Source organism: Ailuropoda melanoleuca, chromosome 6, assembly GCF_002007445.2.
Source record: "Ailuropoda melanoleuca isolate Jingjing chromosome 6, ASM200744v2, whole genome shotgun sequence".
Classification (NCBI taxonomy): Eukaryota; Metazoa; Chordata; class Mammalia; order Carnivora; family Ursidae; genus Ailuropoda; species Ailuropoda melanoleuca.
Genome location: NC_048223.1, coordinates 110,633,124 through 110,653,447, shown reverse-complemented (window position 1 = coordinate 110,653,447; position 20,324 = coordinate 110,633,124). Strand labels below are relative to the sequence as shown.

Sequence of the window (20,324 nt, the reverse complement as noted above, 5' to 3'; positions counted from 1 at the left end):
TGCTTCCTCTCCCACTCCCCCTGCTTGTGTTCCCTCTCTCGCTGGCTGTCTCTATCTCTGTCAAATAAATAAATAAAAATCTTTAAAAAAAAAAAAGCAGATGAAAAGAAAAAGAGAAATCTGATGGAAAGGGTGAGCCTCGATACTGACCAGCCCCTCCCCGCGTAAGCAGACGTGCGGTCATCGGGCCTCATATAACTCATCCTTCTCGTGCTTCCTTGGGGTGCTTTCCCAAGTGACGCCTTCCTAAGCTCTCTCTCCAGTGGCTGCTACTACTCCTTTGTCTCATTGCTTTCCAACCTCTCAGAGTCAATGAAAAGACTCAAAGGTGACATGGAGTGGGAGTCACTGGGTTAGTGGTGGTGTCAGAGGCTCCCAGGGCACTTTACTGCAGGACCTTCACTCCCTACCCTGAGACTCTAGTTAAGTCTCCCCTTTGAAGATGTGTCCTATGTGATTCTATTATTAACCTCCCTTCCTGCCCCCCACAACTCTTCCACTATTGAAAATTCCACTATGGAATTGATCTGATTCAATTCCACAATACAGGATGAAAAAACTAAGGCTCAGGAACCCCAGCCTATCATTCCCTGTGAGGCCTCTGCATTTGCACATTCCCCGCCCAAGGCCCGAGCCACCTGCTTCGCAGTGCCTCCCACCAGCTGCACTTCTGGACCCCCAATCTCCATTCTGCCTCTGGCTGGGTTGCCTTCCCTGGCCAGGTAGGTTCTGATAGTACCTTTCATTCCCAGGGCCTCCGAGAAAAGTATTTTTACATCTCTCTCTCTCTCTCTCTAGTTTTATTGACTTGTTAATAAAGGACTTGCAGTGACTGGAAAAAATAAAAACCAAAATACATTCCTGGGTATGACTTGTCTGAGGTCATACAGTCATGCAGTAAATGAAACAGGAAGGAAAGGGGCCCAGTCTCTCTCTGTTCAATGTTCCCTCTAGCAAATACAGAGTGCCCCAAATGCAGTCTCTTCAGCAGCACTGCCTTAGAGAAGCTGGTCCTTCAAAGAGAAAAAAAATGTAGCATTGACTTGGGAAGGGCTGGGGCAAGGAGGGCAGGGGATCCAGCAGCAGCAGAAGTTCATTTCTGTTGACTTTGGACGGCCACTGGGGCCTCCGATCTCTGCCTGAATAGAGGCTGTGTGGTCAGGAATAAAGCATTCCCAAACAGGGAAATCGAGTCTCTCTTTGCTCTGGCTCCCAGGGCAGTACTGTTCAGGGCATGATGCCCTGAGGTATCTGGTCTACTATTGGGAGACTGACATTGCAAGAAACTTTAAAGATATGCACCATATGTATCCATATTACATCCAACATTAAACACAACAAAACGGCAAACGAGATTTCTCGAGCTCTTAGGTGTTACCATGGTGCTGTCATTTCCTGGAGCCGAACGCTCAGGAAGGACTGTGTACGTCACCTACCTAGAGGAATGCTAAGCTCACTGAACACATCTTCTGGTTCCCAGGAAGGCAAAGAGAGGGGTTGCTTCAGCTCCGCCTCGGTGTATTCCGGTGACCTCACGTCCAGAGATTTCATTTCCATGTACCTGGAGCTTTCTGCAAAACATGGGCCAAGGTAGAGAACTAAGGAAGCACAGCGTACTTCAAAGGGTCCCCGCAGTCCTACTCCTGCGCCGTGTGATCAGGAACAGTCCCTTGCACTGCTTAATGACATGAAGCGAGGGTGAGGACTGCTAATTAGAACCAAAATGCTGTAATTGAGAGTTTGTTCCACTGCCAAAAGAATGCCACACACATGGACGCTTGGCCCGTCTTCGCCTTGGGCCCGTGGGGGATGGGCTGCTGCCTCCTTTGGTTGGGATGATCCCTGCCTTGCCCCCCAACTCAGAAATCACTCCCCCTCCGCAGGCAGGAGGATTACCGGAGGGCAAACATTGTGCTGACGTCTCTAGGGCGGAGGCGGGCACAAAAGGCACTGCCATGTTCACCCCAAGCTTGTTGAGTGGTATTANACTGCCATGTTCACCCCAAGCTTGTTGAGCGGTATTATTAAATATGAACTCCAAACACTGGGTAAGCTAATAAGCCATTAACGCCCGTGCGTGTTGAGACCTATACGGAAAAATAAAGGGGTTCAATCAGGGCAAGGTGAGCATTTCGCTCCTTCTTTATTCCTGCCTTCTGTAGACACGGCCCAGGCCTCCGTGTTTCTCTGGCAACAACAAGGCAGCTCGAGCAGTTTCCATGGAGACTCACAGGTGAAAAACAGCTCAGGTCAGCCCGCCATGGAGGAGCGCCTGTGCCTCCCTGACAGGCTCATGCCAGCCACAGGGCACTGGACGGAAAGGTCTCTTTTCAGGCCTTTACTCAACAGTTTCTGCCCCCGACGCTGGACCCCCTTCCCTCAACCTCCCGCACGCTGCAGGCTTTCTGTGAAACGCAGCTCTAGTTACTTTCACTCAGAGAACGCCGGGGGCTACTCCTCCCCCTCCCCCCACACCGTAGCCCTTGCTGGATCTTTGCTTCCACTTGGCAGCGCAGACAGGGCTTAGCCTATTTTAAACTCTGTCTCTCATGATGTCATAGTGCCGGGCACCGACACAACATCACCTGCAGCGAAGGCAGAGGACAGCCTGGGACAAGCCTCTTTTCCCCGTCAGGCCATGGAGACAAGTGGGTCTGCGGTGGGAGCCAGGGGAACAGGCCGTACCCCCCAGGAGCCCCTCATTCCGCCCTCTGCCCGCTTGGTGCTCCTTTCTCGCCTCGCACACTCCTGCCCCCACCCCCAGGCCTCACAGGAGGAACGGCCTGGGCCGTCCGCCCTTGTGCAGGCTTGAGAGGCTGTCTGCTGACCCAAGGAACGGGAGCCCCTTGGCCTAATAACCAAACACTTGTGCTGATTTTAGTTGTCAGAGTCCATCTGGGCTCCCGTCAATTCAGAGAAGTCTATCCTTTCTGAGTTTGCTTCTCAGAAAACATGTGGCCTCCTATCTGATTTCCTTTACACCATTTGCCAAAAAGCACTAACCGTTTAACCAGGCCTTTCGAAGCTGGCCTCCTGCACCAGCTTGAATGCTGGTTGAAACCTTGCTCGTGTTCGTTCCAGCCTGCACAAGCCCACACACCTCCCTCGGTGAGCAGTGGTCCCATCAACCCAACCGCGCAGGAGAAAAGGGAGGTAGTTACCCCGGGTCGATACTCCTTGGCGAGCCTGGCCTTGGAGGTTGGAGTCGGTGCGAGGGCTGGCTTTCCCCTCCAGGGGGCTGCCTTCACAAGCCCCGTCTTCAGGGGTCCTCCTGGCCTTGCAGTCATCGGGAGGTGGGCTAGGCTGCCGTGCCCCCTCTTCTGCTGGCTTGGGGGAAGACATTTGCTGCTGGAGTGGAGGGGCCAGGCGCACATCGGAGTTCTCCCCTCCCTCTGCCTGCTTCTCGTAGCAATCTGAACCCTCCAGTGAAAGGCCTGTCTTACGCTCAGCTGGCTTCCACTCAGCGTCCAGATTTAGGCCAGGCATTTCCACGTCCATGTCACTGGGACAGCTTGTGGAAGCAGAAGGCAGGTCTTTGGGTGACTTGAGGCTGATTTCCGTAGCCCCATTCCCTTCGGGCTTCACTCCCTCATTGGTGAAATCCTTGGCTACGTCCAGGTCTAAGGTGGTCGTCACACAGGGATATATTTCTGGGCAGATTTTGTCCTTCTGGCCAATGGGCACAATTTCTTCCAGTTCTGGGATGTCTGGTTCCATAATAAAATCTTCCTCCTCCCCAACCTCGTCCACTGTAACCAGCTCCTCCATGTTGGTGGGATACCAGCTCTCCCCTTCTGCCTCACTTCCACTCTCCCACTCCTGCTCCTGAACAAACACGCAGAAGAAAGGTCAGAGAGTGACTGCGGAGCAGGTCTTGGTATTCAACCAGAGGGTGCAAACCTTGGCCACAGGGCCTCTCAAATCGGAAAGCTCCTGAACACTCTTACTTCCNAACACACTCTTACTTCTGCCTGGGAACATTTACTGCGTCATCAGGAGATGTAAACCACTCACGTCCCACATCGCTGATTCATCCCTAGGATGAGGCTCGAAAACAGCATTTAGAATTAGCCCTCGGTGCTGAATCTACCATGTTTAAAACGGCACAAAGAATCCCAAACCCTGGTGTATAATAGGTGCTCAATAAACAGTTTTTGAATGAATGAGTGATAAAGTAATAAACTAAATAAATCAACTGGCTGGAACTCTTCCCTTGCGTGAAGGCTGTCACTAAATGGAACGGTAGCAAAGCCCCCCCCCCTCCCCGAACTCCCCCAAGCTCCCTTTCCCAGCAAGGGTGCAACTTTCATAGCCATGGTTCATACTTGGCCCCTCCTGAAACTTTGTCATGTCCCCAGCAGCCAGATTTCGGAGATAGCTTCCTCGCCAGCGATACTCATCTCTCCACCTCTCTTGACCAGAAAGGCACAAAGCTGGCCACGTTCCAAACCCGTTTCTTTTTGCTGGGGCAGCCACAGCACTATAACTGGATTTTTACTTTAAGTAAAATAATCTTTACAAGCACAATAGATGTTTTGTTCATCCCAGGGTCTGGGCATGCTGAGGTCAGGGCCCCAGCGTGAGCATCCGAAGCTCCCTTCTTCCCCCAGCCCCTCCCAAGGGACCTATTTTGAGAGCCTGGCTCTGAAGCCTGAGTCTTTTTTGGGCACATGTTTTCTCTTACGAGCGCAGCCAAGTCGCTGGAGACTGAGGCAGAGCCCAGGCATGTAGTAAAGATCTCCTTAATAAAGACTGCAGAGATCCCAGCAAAACCATTCTTCCAAGAAGTGCTGGCTTCATTCATGGAATCACAGGTGGGGTCTGGGACGTAGCCCACGCAACGAGTGGGGCATCACGGGGCAGGATGGGGACGCCTGTCCTGCCAGCACCTGGGACCAACTTTACCTTCTTTGTCCTTGCGTCTTCTGCATCTGAGGACACTGTTTCTTTCTCCTGCCTGGCCGGCGATGAGGTGCTTTCTTCCATGCGCTCCTGCCCCTCTCTTCCAGCCTTGCCAAAGAACAGAACAAACCCAATCAATGGTGAGCAGCAGCAGAGGAGAGGCAGCACCAAGAGAGAAAGTGGTACTGGGCACAGCTAACGGTCAGCAGGTGTGCCTCACGCACCATCTCCTTTATCCTCACCAAACCCCTCGGAGGCAGGTGCCTTGCCTTTTACAGATGAGGATATTAAGGATCAGAGAGGTGAAGTAACTTGCTCAAGGTCACACAGACAAGTGGAGGCATGGAAATGTCTCAGTGGTTGGACTGATGTCTTTAGTGGGGCAGAGATCTCAGGCAAACTGGGTGTTTTCACAGTTGTGAAACCTATAGGCAGGGACGGTGAGTAAAGGGACCAAAGGTAAATCGGCCCTGGGTTGACAACCATTGTGGTGACGTCTCCCCAAAAGATCTGTTTTGGCCATAAAAATCACATCCAGGCCACTTATGGGTAGGAAGAGGGTTGTGGCCCAACCAGTGCCCCCCTCACCCCTTTTTTGTCCTCTCTCTGACCTAGAGCTATGGCCCAAATTAGCAACCCCCTCCCTTCTTCCTTCCTTTATTCCCTCCCTCAAATTCAGCCCCTCATAAGAGTCAGTGCTCACGTCTGAGAAACTGAACAACTGGAAGCAGGTGTTTGGTTCGGAAATTAGGGTCCCTGACCAGCCTTGAGAACAGGGTCGGCAATCTATCATCCTCAAGCCAATCTGAACCAACGCCTATTTTTATACCATCTGTGAATTAACAAGGCTTTTCAAATTTTAAATAGTTGCATTTTAAATGATTACATAAGTACGTACATAATATCTTCACTTTGGCTTCTTGGCCCACGTAGCCTAAAATATTTACTGTCTGGTACTTTGTAGGAAAAGTTTGCCAACCCCCATATTAGAAGTTTTTGGAGGATATACTCCCATGACTTCAACTTTGGCCACCAAATCAGTGACTCCCCTGGACTTTCTCAAGGGCACGTTGCATTTTCTTGACGGTTTTGGCTGAGGTTGGCTCTAAGTAAATGACTAGCTCTGATTTCCTCTGAGCAGACACACCCCTCTGGAGGTGACAAGGAGCCAGCTGGGGCAGGAGCTCAGGGCTGACTGGTTTAACCAGTTATTACAAGACAGGGGAACAGAGTTGAAACCCTTACGTCCTTGCTCTTGTCTGGCATTTGAAGCAGCTCTAGTCTTCTAAGCTAACGTAAGTGCAAAGCAAGCTCCAAATGCCTTTTGAGCCATCAGAATCCATAGCGCCTATCAACAGGAGACTTCTTCATTTTATCTCCCTGAATAAACATCTATGGCCCTCCCTTGTCCAAGTAAGTAATCCTTACCCTCCCCAAGCAATTCCTACAGCCACACTCCTAGATCAACACAATAGAGACCCCCCCCCACACACACACACACAGTTCAGGCTGGGAGAAGCAGTGACAGCCTGGCTGGCTGGAAGCACCTTGGATCCCGGTGCTTCCTCCCTGCAGACAAAGGAAATGGAGCAGTGTCTTCGGTGCACCCCGTGCCCTGGGATCACCTCATGTGAGAGCAGAAGCTTAAGGGAAACCAGCAGATGCAACCAATGTACCCAGCTGCCCACACGTGCTCATGGACTAAGATATTAGGTCCCACTGTTGCAAGCAGAGCTCTGCCTCCACAGGGACAGGGCTACTGATAAACCACCCCCTAACTGCTCTCTCCCTTCTGCTCTGTAGCCTCCTCCCAAGTCTAGTCTCCCCAAGGCAATCAATAACAATCACTCCAAAATGCAAAACCTATCATAACCTCACTGCACCTTCTTGCTTAAATATTTCATTTGCTTCCCCTTGCACTTGGGATGAAGAGAAAAATCCTAACCTGCCCACAGGGTCTTGCGTGATATGACCCATTGACAAACTAGACATACCTCTCACTATTCTAACCCTGGCTGTCTCTGTTCCAGCAACACTAGTCTCCAGCCACAGGGCCTTTGCACATGTTGTTCTGCCTGCTCTCCTTCCTGTTCACTCAGTGAAACCCACCATTCCTTCAAATCTCAACAGTCACATCCTAACCTGGGGAAGCCTCTGAATCATCACAAGCGTTAAGGGCGCTATCTACCTCCATCGCCTTCTTAGCACTCAACACGCATGCTCTTCTACTCACGTGAGGAATTGATTAGTATGTCTTTCCACTAGACCATGAGCTCCATGAGATCAGGGCTCATTTCAGCTCTCACCCAGAACTGTAGCCCCAGTGCTAGGTGCTCTGTGGACATTAGTCAATAGAAGAACAGAGATCTGAAGGCTTGAAGGAGGGGGTGGAGTAGTTAACTAGCTCCCACCTGCCTCTGGCCTGCCTGGGTCTCTGTCTAGGCTCTGAACTAAGCATAAATAGCTTTTCTATTTCTCCCTCCTAGGGACTGTTTACACTAGGGGCTGCATTCTAGGGAACCCTGGGCTCTATCTGGCCCACAAACATGTTTTGGCCTCTGTAATTTCTAAAATGTAGAAAATTTCGTAGATATCTGGACTTTAGTGCTGCTCCTCCAAAAAGGGAGGTGTAACAGCTCAGAACACGCAGTCCTGAATGGCAGCCATAAAACGGAGGCAAGCAGTGGCTAACTGCCCCCAACAGACAGGTACCTCCTCCTTGGTCTGCCATGGTTCCTTCTCTCCACGTTGGCTTCACTCCTATTATCTGGTCTGTATCCCCCACCTGCCTTCCCTTCTCCAAGCATCAGTGTGTAACCCTTGATTGCCCCTCTTTCCCATGTTCACTGTACTCAGAGACTTGATTTCTCTCCTTTCTGTGGTCTTGTGGTCAAGGCTGGGTCCCACGTGTGGACTTGGCCACCCACCAGTACTGAACAGCACACACTCTGGCCTCTCCAGCACGGGCACTTTCTCCAGAGATCTTAGAAATTTCAAACGAGCACAAGCTCGTTAAAGTCCTACAATAGCCTTGTGATCACACTCATTTCACAAATGAGAAAATTGAGGCAGAGAAGAACAGGGTGTGACCTGGTTCTCAGAAGCCAGGCCTGTCTCCAGGGTCTGGGTTCAGTCATTCCTTTCTTCCTTCAACAGATACTTACTGAATATCCTCTCTGTGCCAAGCCCTGATCTAGGGACTGGGGACACAGCAGTGACCACTGCAGACAAAAATTCCTGCCCTTGCGGAGGTTATATCTGGGGGGTAGATGAGATAAACACTAAATAAAGACAGACATCAGGGGATCAGTGGGACCTAGGAAAGGTACTCAGGGAAGGAAGGGAAGCAGACTGGGACAGCGTGGTTTTATGTAGTGGTATTTCTGGCCAGGAATACGCTTGGGTAAACAAGTAAACACAAAGGAGGGGAGGAAGGAGCCATGTGGACCTCAGGGGTCAGGGCGTCTAGGCAAGTGAGCACATGTAAAGGCCCTGTGGTGGGAGGTGCCCGGTATATTAGGAGAAAGGCAAGGACACTATCCTCAACCCGACTGCCTTCCAGCTCCAAGTTCAGTCACTGCCATCATCTGGGCAGCCCTGGGGGGTTGGAGTTGTTCTCAAGATTGTGATATACAGTTTGAGATCAGCGAAGAAGACTTTGTTCTGCTGATATTCCACCAACTGGTGTTGGGCTTCCTGGCTCCAAACCCACCGAATCAATACATTGGGGACCCCAACAAGTCCCTACTGACCCCACTCTAGGGCTATTAGAAGTAGAACCAGTCAGAGAGACAGAATTTGGGGAAACCCATGGTGCTTTCTGGACATTTTTTTTTTTTTTTTTGCATCAGGGCTCAGGGGATGACCCACAGTATGTGTCACCTTAAAAGGGCAAATGAAGGAAGCAGGTGGGTAAAACAGTAGGAGCAGTAAGCTTACCGGGGATGGGTGGCAGAACTGTGGGTAGCATTGGGAGGGGGCAGCTCCACCCCTTTGCCATGGGGGGACAGCGTTCTAGGTGGTAGCATGTGTATGAGGTTCAGGCTGGAGCCCCTGCCCAAGGGGCTGTTCCTCTCTGTCTCTCTGAGCCTCTTCTTGAGGCACTGACCCATCACTAGCCCCTTAGATCCCTCCAAGCATAGATATGCTTCTTAGAAACATCCTCTGGCCCACAGGTCCTCGGGGTCCCTTTCAAGTCCTCCGCGAGGTACACAAGGGCCTTCCTGGGCCCACCCACGTCCCTAATCTCATCTCCTCAGCTCCCCCTGCTATGCCAGTCAGGAAAAACTGTAGCAGACTTTGAGGTGGGCAAAAAGACTACAGGGTGTTCTTCCCATGGGATGCTGGGCAGTTCATGGTCTGGCACACGCCCTCCAGGAGGTCGGGTCCCACAGGAGTCTGCACCTTTCATTATCGTGAGCCGAACTATTTTACAACCCTGTAAACTTCAGAAGACCGATAGTAGTGCAAATGATTCTCCTTCAGAGAGATGCAAAGGAATTTCATCTGGTGGAGACGCCACCGGCTTCCCATGCCCATGGCAGAGGCCAGTTTTCCATCTGCTAGCAAATTCACTTCTGCGCTCCCGATCGCCTCTCCGTTGCCTGCTCCCTGGATTCCTCTCTAGACCAGCCTTTACATCTTCCTGGCTCCCCCGTTAATTCATGAGTTAAATAACCTCTCTCACATATATTCACTTTACATTTGCACAAGAACTATGATTTTACTTTTTAAAGGCTTTATTCTTTAATATCCCCAAAGAGGCAGCCACGTCGAGTACCTGCAGTTGCCTGGAAACAGTCTTCCTTTCTCGCTTTTTGCCCTCGCTGCTTCCCAGATCGCTCTTTCCCCCCACTTGCAACGCCCAGCTCACAGGTCACCTCCGTGAAGCTCTCCCCCACTCCTTGCAGAGAGGGAACTTCCCCGGAGCAGCTCATCCACTACTCTGCTCCAGCATGGGCCCCACTGAATGTCAGTCATTTCTGTAGATCTCCTTCCACCATTAGACCTTGGTCTCTGCCACAGCACGGACCCCATCCCGGTCACGTTTAGACCCCCTGTGCCTAGCGCACTGCCTGGCCAAGTGGCAAAGTGCATGGAGGAGTATACGCAGTAGTGGACAACGGGATGACTCTTCAGTGTCCATGGAGTTGAGAATTGGGCTCTTATTTCGACTTAGTCCCTGTCACCAAGTCCTGGGTCAGACGAGGAGATACGCATGTAGAATTTTCAAAATTGGGTTCTTTATGCAGACCCACCCTGCTCCCCAACCTCCACTATCCTGTTCCTACTTAAAGGTAGGTGGTTTGGGCAAGAAGGAAGGGTAAGCCCAGCGAGAGTGTGAATTTTGTACCCAGAGTCCTCACGACCCACCGTGTGAACTGAAGTTACACAGTATGTTATAAGCCCTTTCAGACGCGTGGATGAAAGGTGCCAGCCAACTGCCAAGCATTTTTATTACAGGGGAAGTAAACCCCTGGACAGTGTCCAGAGCAGCATGCCAGGCCCTGGGCACCCGGGCTAAGTCAGTGGGTGGCGGCTGCTTCTCTTTACCACCTTTCATCAAACCCCAGGGTCGGCAGATGCTTTCGGCGGGAGAAAGGATGGAGCAGACCACAGATCTCATCTCCCTGGGCAGAGTCTGTAGGTGCAAACACCACGGGACCCCTCCACCCCGGACACACACAGGACCACGGAAGGCCTTTGCATCACATCACCGCCTAACTTCCAGCAAAGGCAGCAGCGAGCCAAGGGATTTGGAGCCCCATTGCTCTGCCATTTTCTGACTGTGAGTCCTTGGGCAACTGACTTAGGCTCTCTGTGCCTCAGTTCCCTCATCGATAGCCATAATAGTATTATTACCAACATTACCTCACACGGTTGCTGTGAAGATTAAATATCTTGATTGAGATAAGGTGTTTAGTCCAGTGCCTGGCACAGAGGGTTTCGTTCATTCAATAAACGTGCATCATCATATTACTATTGCCCTGCTGGGGAACCTGCCTCTCCTTACCTCATTCCCCGCCATCCTCCTTTCTCTTCTATTATCAGCAACTTCTTGGTCTCTATCGGGTCTCTTGGTTCTGTTTTTCTCACTCTGCTTAGACTTGGTGCTCTCAGGGGCACTAGTGACCTTCGGCTCCAGCCCGTCTTCCTTGCCTGAGTCCTCAGGGTGGGGATGTCTGCTCTCCCGCATTCTGGCCTCCTCTTTCCTCCTGGACCTGCCGGGAGCATCTTGCTGCTGCTTTATGTACTTGTCTGATTTACCTTTGGGCTCCTTCCGGTAGTAGCCGTCTTCTCGGCTTTTGTAGCCTGATGCAGAGTGGAGGGGGCTGGGGGACCCGGTCCTCAGGTGCTTTTCTCGGTGGCCCCTCCCTCCTTCGAGCCGCTCCTCTAACTCAGCTTTGTCCAGTTGCCAGGGGTAGTGTTTGCGATCGTGCGTCCACATGTCTGCCCTGTCCCTCTTGTCCTCCCCGTTCTCCCTCCAGGGGCCTGGGTCTCGCTCTTCCTCCCTCCTGGCATAGGGCGAGTGCTCCCACGAGTCCCGGCTGTTGCCCCAGTCGGCCCGGGTGGGGCCTAGAGGGCTGTGGGAAGAGCTGCAGGAGGTGAAGCTCGGAGTGTGGGACCTCGGGGATAGTGACCGGCTCACCGGACTGCGAGACCGTGGCCTTTCTGGGCCATATCTGTCAGGGAGCAAAGGAGTGGGTTTGAGAGTCTGCACGTCCCCCAGCCCCCATGCACAGACACACCCAGGCCTTGGTACAGACATACTGCGCACGTAACCCCATGTGACCATAACTCTTCACCACAACCGCACAGACAACACAGAGTGGGGCAGGAGAAAGCTTTTCCTCCCTCTGGGCTTCTAGGAGGAGGGATTTTGCCTAAGTACAGTCCTGGCCATCTCCGCCCCTTTACCCATTCTGCTCCTGGGAACTGGGATAAATAATTGGACTGGTTTGGCTCTGCTCCATCTTTGTTCCTCTTGGAAGGAAGCTAGGCTCAGGGGGCTGGCAACTCTCCTCCTGGGGTGTAGGGAGGTTGCCCTGGTCCTGCCTGGTGGGCAAGCCTGCCTGACCCAGCCTCTTGGCTACAAGACCAAAGCCACAACTCCGCCTGGCCTCTACTGTAATAAAGGCAACCTCTTGGCCTCCATTTATCTTGTTTACTTCTCATCTCAGTTTGTTCAGATCTTGGGCATGGTAGAAGGATGCTAATTACTGGGGGGACAAGAGTGAGGAGGCCAGGCTCAGAGATCCCAAACCAAAGAACCAGGAAGGCATTTTAGGTTTGGAGATTTGGAACGTTAGAGCTCTGACCTGCTCATGTTTCGGATGAAGAAACTGAATCCCAGAAAAGGACCTCAATTTGCCGAAGATTCAGAGCAAGACCTCCTAGTTCCTCCCCACACTCCACCACAGAGCTGCAAGCAGCATGGTATGGTTTTATATGTATCTTTTTTAAAAACTCAAGTAACCATTAAAAAAAAAATCTCAAATAAATGGAAATCCCAAACCCAGGCAGCTACATACAAAGATAGACAAACACATAAACACTCTCTCTCTCTTTCCCTCTCTCTTTCTGAAGGTTGTTTGGTTATTTAGCAGATCTACTTAATCATATATATACCCATTACTCTAAAAGAATGGGTGATTTTCATTTGGTTCCCAAATACAGGAAACCCATGCAGCCCTGAATGATCAGGGGACACCCAGATGTGGCTCCCTCGGACCAGGCTGCCTTGACCCTCAGTGGGGAATCAGCCAGGACTCAGCCCTCTGCAGTGATGTTCGAGCGCCCTCTGTGGCAGCAGTGGGTAAGAACCACAGATTGGACTCTACCTTGGCTCTCCGCAGGGACTCTTTGTGGGGCAGCAACAGTGGGAAACTTGTAGCCCCAACTTGGCATGGTCACAATTTCAGTTGGAAGAAATGAGTTTGAAAATTGAATGCATTCCATGTTCAGAGTAAGTGACTGGTCAAGTTCCTACTTTTGGGGGGGTTCACCTACATTCCTGTTCTCACATCTACATTCAACCCATGAAAAATCAACAGGTGGCTCTAAATAGAACATACACACACACAAACACACACACACTTTTCAGGCTGTTTTAGCAGAGTGTAGACTTGCCCCAAAGGGCCGAATATCAACAGAACCCCTCCTCTATATATTCCTTTCCAACAAAGAAGGAGCCGATGAGAGGAAGCCCATCATCTTGCATTTTCCTGGGGCTTACCCTGAGCAGCGGTCTGGCCTGGACTGATGCCTTCCATCAGGCACGTGGAAAAGTAGGGCCCAGAAAGGCTGACGGACAGGGCAGGGGCAAGGGCAGGGCACAGTGTGACTCAATACCCCTATGAATGAGAGACAGGCGAGTGTCCCAGCTGCCCAGAATCCACCCTGATGCCCATGCTGGGGCCTCACCTGTCCGCTTCCCGGAACATGTCCCTCTCCCTCTGGGAATGCATGTCCTGGATGATGGCAGCCACAGTTTTCCCAGGTTTCTAGGCAAAGTCAGAGAGGTCATCATCAGACCAGAGATGGCCATACAAACGCCAAAGGGAAGCAGCGAGGACTCGGGTCCACGGCCCGGCCCATCCAAGGAGAAAAAGTACCTTTTTAGAGGAAGAAAGAGTTTAATCCAGGGCATGAGGAGTGTGAGTGTAATGCTGACTGGAGTGGCCCTGATATTTTGGGTTCATTTAGAACATATGCAAAAGCCCAGAGAATGGTATATTGAACCCCTATGACTCCATTTCCATTGTCAACAATTCTGACCAATCTAGTTCATCTATACCCCCACCCTTTTCCCCACCCCAGAGAATATTTTGAAGCAAATCCCAGACATAAGATCTTTTCATCCATTCTATGAGGACACTGACGTGGCTTAGCAACCCCTCAGGGGGACCATCCACAGAGCTCATGGTCAACACATCTTGCTGCGTTTCAGACGAGGGTGGGAGTCCGAGCCCCGTACTGCCCCAGGGAAATGCTGGCAAACTCAGAGGGATGCACCTGGAGTGGAGGATCTCAAACCAGGGAGAGCAGCCCAGCTCCGCCTCTAGCTGGCTGGCTGATCTGGGGTCAAGGCTTGCTGTCTGTAGGAGACTCGCTTTCTCCACCTATAAAGGTGAGAAAATGAGGCCCATCTGGCATCCACCGGTAGCCTCGGGGCATGGCGAGATACGCTGATAAAAGCCACCGGTGCCATGCCTACTTAAAAGGAGCTGCTGGAGGGTTTCCTCAGACCCTCAAAACCCCTCTGTTCCCTCAAAAGTCCCAGGAAGATGCTGAAACCTTCTGTATGAGTCCTGAACCTGTCACAGCCAGGCCCTGTCACAGCAGCCCTGATCCTTCTCGACATTACTATGCTTTTCAGGGTCTCTGTCCATTCTCACCTGATTCCTTCCACCGGGACACCCTCTCTGTTTAGCTGATTTGCCTCAGCCTTCAGGCGCTGTTCAGCAATCATTCCCTCCTTTACACAAGCAAGTCACACTGCCTTTTGCCACCGGACTTCTAGGAGCTCCCGTACCGATGCACTCATGTCCAAGTCTTGTATAATTTCCACAGGACTAGCCTGTCTCTTCAGTTACATAGCAAACTCCCCCCAAGTGAGGACCAAGCCTCCTATTCCCTGTAGCTCTCAGCACCATGTCTTACGTGAAGACCCTCAGTCACCATTTGCTGATTGAATCTTCCTGCGAGCACTGTGGAATGTACCCAAGAACGCTTTCCAGGTCCAGAGACCCCCTCTGTAGCTAGGAGGCTGGCAAGACCAGTGGCTCTGAAACCAGGCCCTCTGTGCCCAAACCGCCTGGGACTCTCAACCCCACCCCAAATCTACTGAAGGGAAGTCTCTGGTCAAGAGAACCTGAAAACTCCCCCGACTATTCTCTGATGCAGTAATTGGGAGACATTGGTCTAAATTATTCCAAGTTCCCTTCCACATGTAAGACACTACGATTCTGGAGAAGTCTTTGTAGAACAACCCAGAACATAGGTCATTCTTCTCATCCAGGTCTGCAGGAAGAAAAAACTGACTTTTTATTGATCCTTCTTCAGATTCGCTCTTTCTCATTCATTCCATATATTTGTGAGACACTCGTTGTGTGAAAGTTTCTGCCCCAAGTGCCCCGAGGAATAGAGCTTCTGCCACAAAGAGGGTATAGGGAGACATGGTTGCCAGCATGAGGAAGTATTCAGGAGAGGAGATGAGATATACCTTAAATCTCTCCTTTCTCTCCCTTCATTTTGCCTGGTGAGCCAAAGGTCAAGTTAGAGGAAAAAGGCCAATCAAAACTTTCCCCAACCTCTGCAACCTCTGGTGGGACCGCAAGTGGTGGCCCCTTTGGCCCAGAGACACGTATGGATACGGTGTTTTGCCGTCTACCTCCCCAGTAGCCATTCCCCTTTCTCCACCCCTGCCCTGAAGTGACACAGACCTGGCCAGTCACAGCATGGCCTTCCCTGGCCACAGAGATTGGTTCAGGGAAGAACATGTGTCCCAAACGAGCCCAATCACAGTGCCTCTCAGGACTTCTGAGGAAGCTACTCAGAAAAACTCTGGCTCTCTCATTGAAGAAGACAGAGGAGGAAAGCCAGACCTGCCGCAGTCAATGAAGCCATCACGCCACCTAGAGGAGGGAGCCTGGGGCTGACAGGGCCATCCCAGGGAGACCCCCAAAATGAAGCAAAGTGAAAAACAGAGTGAAGAAGAGCCAAGTCCTCATGACATCACTGAGGCCCCGGAGCCAGCTATACCTGCAGCCAGGGCTGCTCCCAGGCTTCTCATTTACACGAACCAATAAATCCCTTTTTTTTTTACTTTAGGTGATAAACTTAAATGAGATCACTTTCTGTCACTTGCAGAGAACGTCCTAGCTGATTCATGTCAACATAGGGACCATGACGCATGCATTCCTATGCAGTTGAAGTGGGTTTTGAGATACTTTCCCACAGAGGCATTATGAGAGCTTGGGAGCAGAAAATCCTTTGTAAAGCACAGAAAGCCATGCGTTCTAGACCCTTGCTGCTCCAAGTGTGCTGTGAGAACCAGCAACACCTCAGGGGAGCGTGCCGGAAAGGCAGAATCACGGCCCTGCCCCAGTTCTGCTGAACCGGAAATTTTAACAGGACCTACCAGTGATTTGTATGCACATTACAGTTTGAGAAGTGCTGTTAGAGCGCAATCTGCTGCTTCCGGGCTGGGTGACTACAAGCAGATTACCTGGTTTCTCGCGTGGACAGTGGAGATCCTACTAACATAGAGAGATGCAGACATAGGCAAAGCCAAAACAGTCCTGGGTTTTGATCACGGCCCTTCCAGTACTTATGATCTTGTGCAAGTCACTGAACTTCTATGAGCCTCCGTTTCCCTATCTGTAAAACTGAGATAATGAATACCTGTCTGACAGGACTGATGTCACAATTAGAGTGGATAACGTCTGTGAAGTGTCTGGTGCGTGACCTGACCCAGAGTACCGGGACTCAATTAAACGTACCTATTCTTGTTATTATTGTCCTGTTATAATTACTGTTATTATCCACCCTCCACACCTTACAGGGGAAGGTGACTGCAAGACTCAAAGAGATAATATGTGGGGAAAAAAAAGAAAGTGTTTAAAACCATAGAACTCAAGGTAGAGTCCTTTCCTGATCTGGTAAACTGAGGTTCACACAGTGGAAGCACCTTGTCCAAGCTCATCAAAGTAGAAAGAGGTAAACCTTCGGTAGCACCAGCACCCTCCAATCTGGAATAGGTCACATGGTTGTCGATGGTTGTGTTTTCCCGTTCTTCCTCACACCAGACTGTGAGCTCCTCCACCAGCCTGCTACGTCTGTAACCGTGGTGCCTGGCCCAGTTCCTGCCCACAGTGGGCACTCTGCGAACATTTGCTGAATGCAGACCTTGACCATCTGACCTCTTTAACCCATGGTGTTTGCACCACCCAAACTCTTTCCCTCAGTGAAGTACTACAGTGCCTTAGTACCTTAATTTAAAAAGCTGAGTACTCCTGCTAATCCTAATTAGAATCTTACAACAACATCTCATTTAGAGACCAAAGACCCACTGGGAATTTAGTGCAAAAATTCAATTCTAGCTTCCAAGGGGAGAATCCAGGAGAATAGAAACTTTGGCTGCGTCCAGAATGGGATGGGATCTTTCACTTGTCTGAGAAAAGCAACATGTTTTCATTCCCCAGGGGGGGAAAATGGCAGGTTCTGCTAGAATTTTTGGCAAAGGAGCTTCAGGAGAAGCAATAATGCAAGCAAAGCAGGATCAAGGCTTTGGCAACATTACCGTCTACGCATATAGACTTGTCAGAATGCTACTCCTAGCTACCAACAACCACCGAGCCTTTGTCTCCTGCCTTCAATCCTGAAGGTAGATTAAAGGCTGTGGGTCTTGGACAAAATGGCCCCTCAGTAAATGTGGAATAAAGCTGGAGTGAACTAGAAGGGCGCTATTACAGTGGGACAGTAGAAAGCACAAAACAAGAAGTAGATTTAAATATAAATATAGCAATTTAATTACAATAAATCCAAATGGACTAAGTGTTCCAGTTAAGTGAACTCCTTCCTGCAAACCATGAAAAAGACACAATCTAAAGAAAAGCACGGGCAAATGACCTTAAAAGAAACTTAACACCACAGAAGATCCAAATGGAATGGCCAATGAACATAGGGAAAAGGGCTCACCTCAATGAGATATCAGGAAAATAAAAAAATAAAACCATGATGGGCGCCTGAGTGGCTCAGTCGGTTAAGCATCTGACTCTTGGGTTCGGCTCAGGTCGTGATCTCAGGGTCTTGAGGTCGAGCCCCATGTGGGGCTCCCTGCTCATCTGGGAGTCTGCTTCTCTCCTTTTCCCTCTGCTCCTCCCCCCACTCATGTGTGTGCTCTCTCTTTCTCTAAAATAAATATATAAATCTTTTTAAAAAAATGAAAAATAAAACCATGATAAACCAATATACTCTCCCAGATAGGCAAAAATTAAAAAGCCATAAAACAAAATGTTAGTAAGAATGAGTACCACTGGAAACTCTTGCATTAGTAGGAATGTAAATCTGAGACAACTAAGTGTGAGAAGAGCTTGCTACGATTACCTAGTAAAGCTCGGGGTAAGCATGCCTTGAGATGCAGCAATTCCACTCCTAATTATGTGTGTGCCCCTAGTTATATGCTTGTGTACACATGTACCAGGATACCATCTTCAAGAATGTTTACAGTAACTTGTCCCTAATACCCCAAAACTGGAAACAGCCCAAATGTCCATCAACAGTGGAACGTACAAATAAATTCAGTCATACAATGGAAATTTATGTGACAGTGAGAATAAATAGACACACCCAGAATGGATGGCAGATGTTGAATGAAGGAACACAAAGAGTTTAATTCCATTCAGGTTCAAAATTTGGCAAAACTAAATGATAATGTTAAGGGAGGCCGATTTGGGTTGTAGAACTATAAGGAAAAGCAAAGAAATGATCATCCTCAAAGTCAGGAGAGTGGAGAGGGAGGGGTGAAGCTTGATGAGGGACTTGGAGGGGCTTCTGGGTGCTGCTGGTGTCCTATTTCTTGACTTTGGTGGTGGTTTTATGGGATATATGGGATTTCAACCATTATGACTTAAAAATTTTTAAAAAAAGATTTATTTATTGGCGGGAGGGGAAGCAGAGGGGGAGGGACAAGCAGACTCCACACTGAGCACAGAGCCCAATGAGGGTCTCAAGATCCTGACCTGAGGGGCGCCTGGGTGGCACAGCGGTTAAGCGCCTGCCTTCGGCTCAGGGAGTGATCCCGGCGTTATGGGATCGAGCCCCACATCAGGCTCCTCCACTGTGAGCCTGCTTCTTCCTCTCCCGTTCCCCCTGCTTGTGTTCCCTCTCTCGCTGGCTGTCTCTATCTCTCGAATAAATAAATAAAATCTTTAAAAAAAAAAAAAAAAAAAAAAGATCCTGACCTGAGCCGAAATCAAGAGTTAGAGGCTTAACTGACTGAGCCACCCAGGTGCCCCCATTACTACTTTTTAAACTATACAATACATAATTAGTCATTTTTCTGAATGTATGTTATCCTTCATAATCAAATAAGGAAGAAAGTAAAGAAAAGAAAAAAGAAGAGAGCGGGAAATGTAGAACGAGCTAAAACAGAAGCAAAGGTTCTGTTTGGAATTATCTGAATTCATCCCCGACAGTCATTCTGACAGTGACCAATTCAGTCATGTGCTGCTTAGAAGGATTTCTATGGGGCTTAAGACATAGAGGACAGAGGAGAGAATAAGAGATGAAGGTGGGGTGGTGTTGAGAGAGGAAGAGAAATTTACTGAAGATCTCTATGGGTAGAGAAGGAGGTTATATTCAGAGGTTTATGCTTGGAGCTCCCACCTCTGAAATGTGAACACCTTTCCCCTCTTCCTTCATCCTTCAAAAGATTTCCCTTGTAAAATCCTCCTTGGGTCCCACGTAGCTAGTCATCCTCTCTCCAGCATCCCTCTGCATTTTGTACTTACCTCAATAAGCATTTTTCTTGCCATGTTATAATGGTTGACCTTCGCATGTAATATTCCCAAAGGCAGTGGGTAATTCTCTGGATGTTTTCCTGTCTTCCTCTCCCTGCAAGTGCCCCACAAGGAGACACCTGGCTGATGTTGTTGAATGACTGTTAACCTTCACTGCATTCTGCTTTGGGATGGCACGTGGCACCGTGAACTCTGCAGAGACTGTAACAGCCACGTGAAACTCATTGCCTGCACTTCTAAACGAATGTGGCAAAATATTACATTGCACGTTTGTGTGCTGTTTTCTTTATGCAGACCCTCGGGAGAAATAGCCCTGTGGTTGTAGGGTCAGAAATAGTTGCCTTCTCTGTATCTTGTGTCCCCCATGAACTGCACGAATGAGTAGATTTCCTTCTTCCCAGTGGCTGCTAGAAGCCTAGAGCCAGCTTTGGGGCCCTCTTGCTATGAGTAAGTGGCAGGTAGCTGGCAGACAAACCTCATTCTTATCGATACTATACCTACCTATTTTGTTTCTTTGTCCTTCTCATCTACCAGTAATTTTTCAAAGGTTTTTCCTTTCATTATCTTGAAAGCTACCTTTACACCTTTTTGGTCCACAGCAGGCCAAATGATACACCACATTACCTATAGCTNCAGCCAGCAAGAGAGGGAACACAAGCAGGGGGAGTGGGAGAGGAAGAAGCAGGCTCATAGCGGAGGAGCCTGACGTGGGGCTCGATCCCATAATGCCGCGGTCACACCCTGAGCTCAACCGCTGTGCCACCCAGGCGCCCCATGACTTGAATGGTCTTAAACAAAATTCAGTACTAGGTATAATTCCATGTCGATGAAGTTCAAGAATAAGCAAAATGAATCGATGCTGTTAGAAGTTAGAGCTGATCTTCCCTCTGGGGCAGG

At 49.8% G+C, this 20,324-nt stretch overlaps 1 protein-coding gene across 1 annotated transcript in view; it reads right to left on the bottom strand.

The window, feature by feature from the left end:
- The window catches only part of RBM20 (RNA binding motif protein 20), a 185,588-nt gene that overhangs the window by 12,399 nt on the left and 152,865 nt on the right, over positions 1-20,324 (bottom strand). Inside the window, exons 7-11 of the mRNA XM_034663621.1 lie at positions 13,327-13,406; positions 10,916-11,585; positions 4,906-5,010; positions 3,162-3,825; positions 1,437-1,571 (exon numbers count right to left, since the gene is read on the bottom strand). Of these exons, the coding sequence (XP_034519512.1) occupies positions 1,437-1,571; positions 3,162-3,825; positions 4,906-5,010; positions 10,916-11,585; positions 13,327-13,406 (1,654 nt within the window). The remainder of the gene's footprint in view (positions 1-1,436; positions 1,572-3,161; positions 3,826-4,905; positions 5,011-10,915; positions 11,586-13,326; positions 13,407-20,324) is intronic.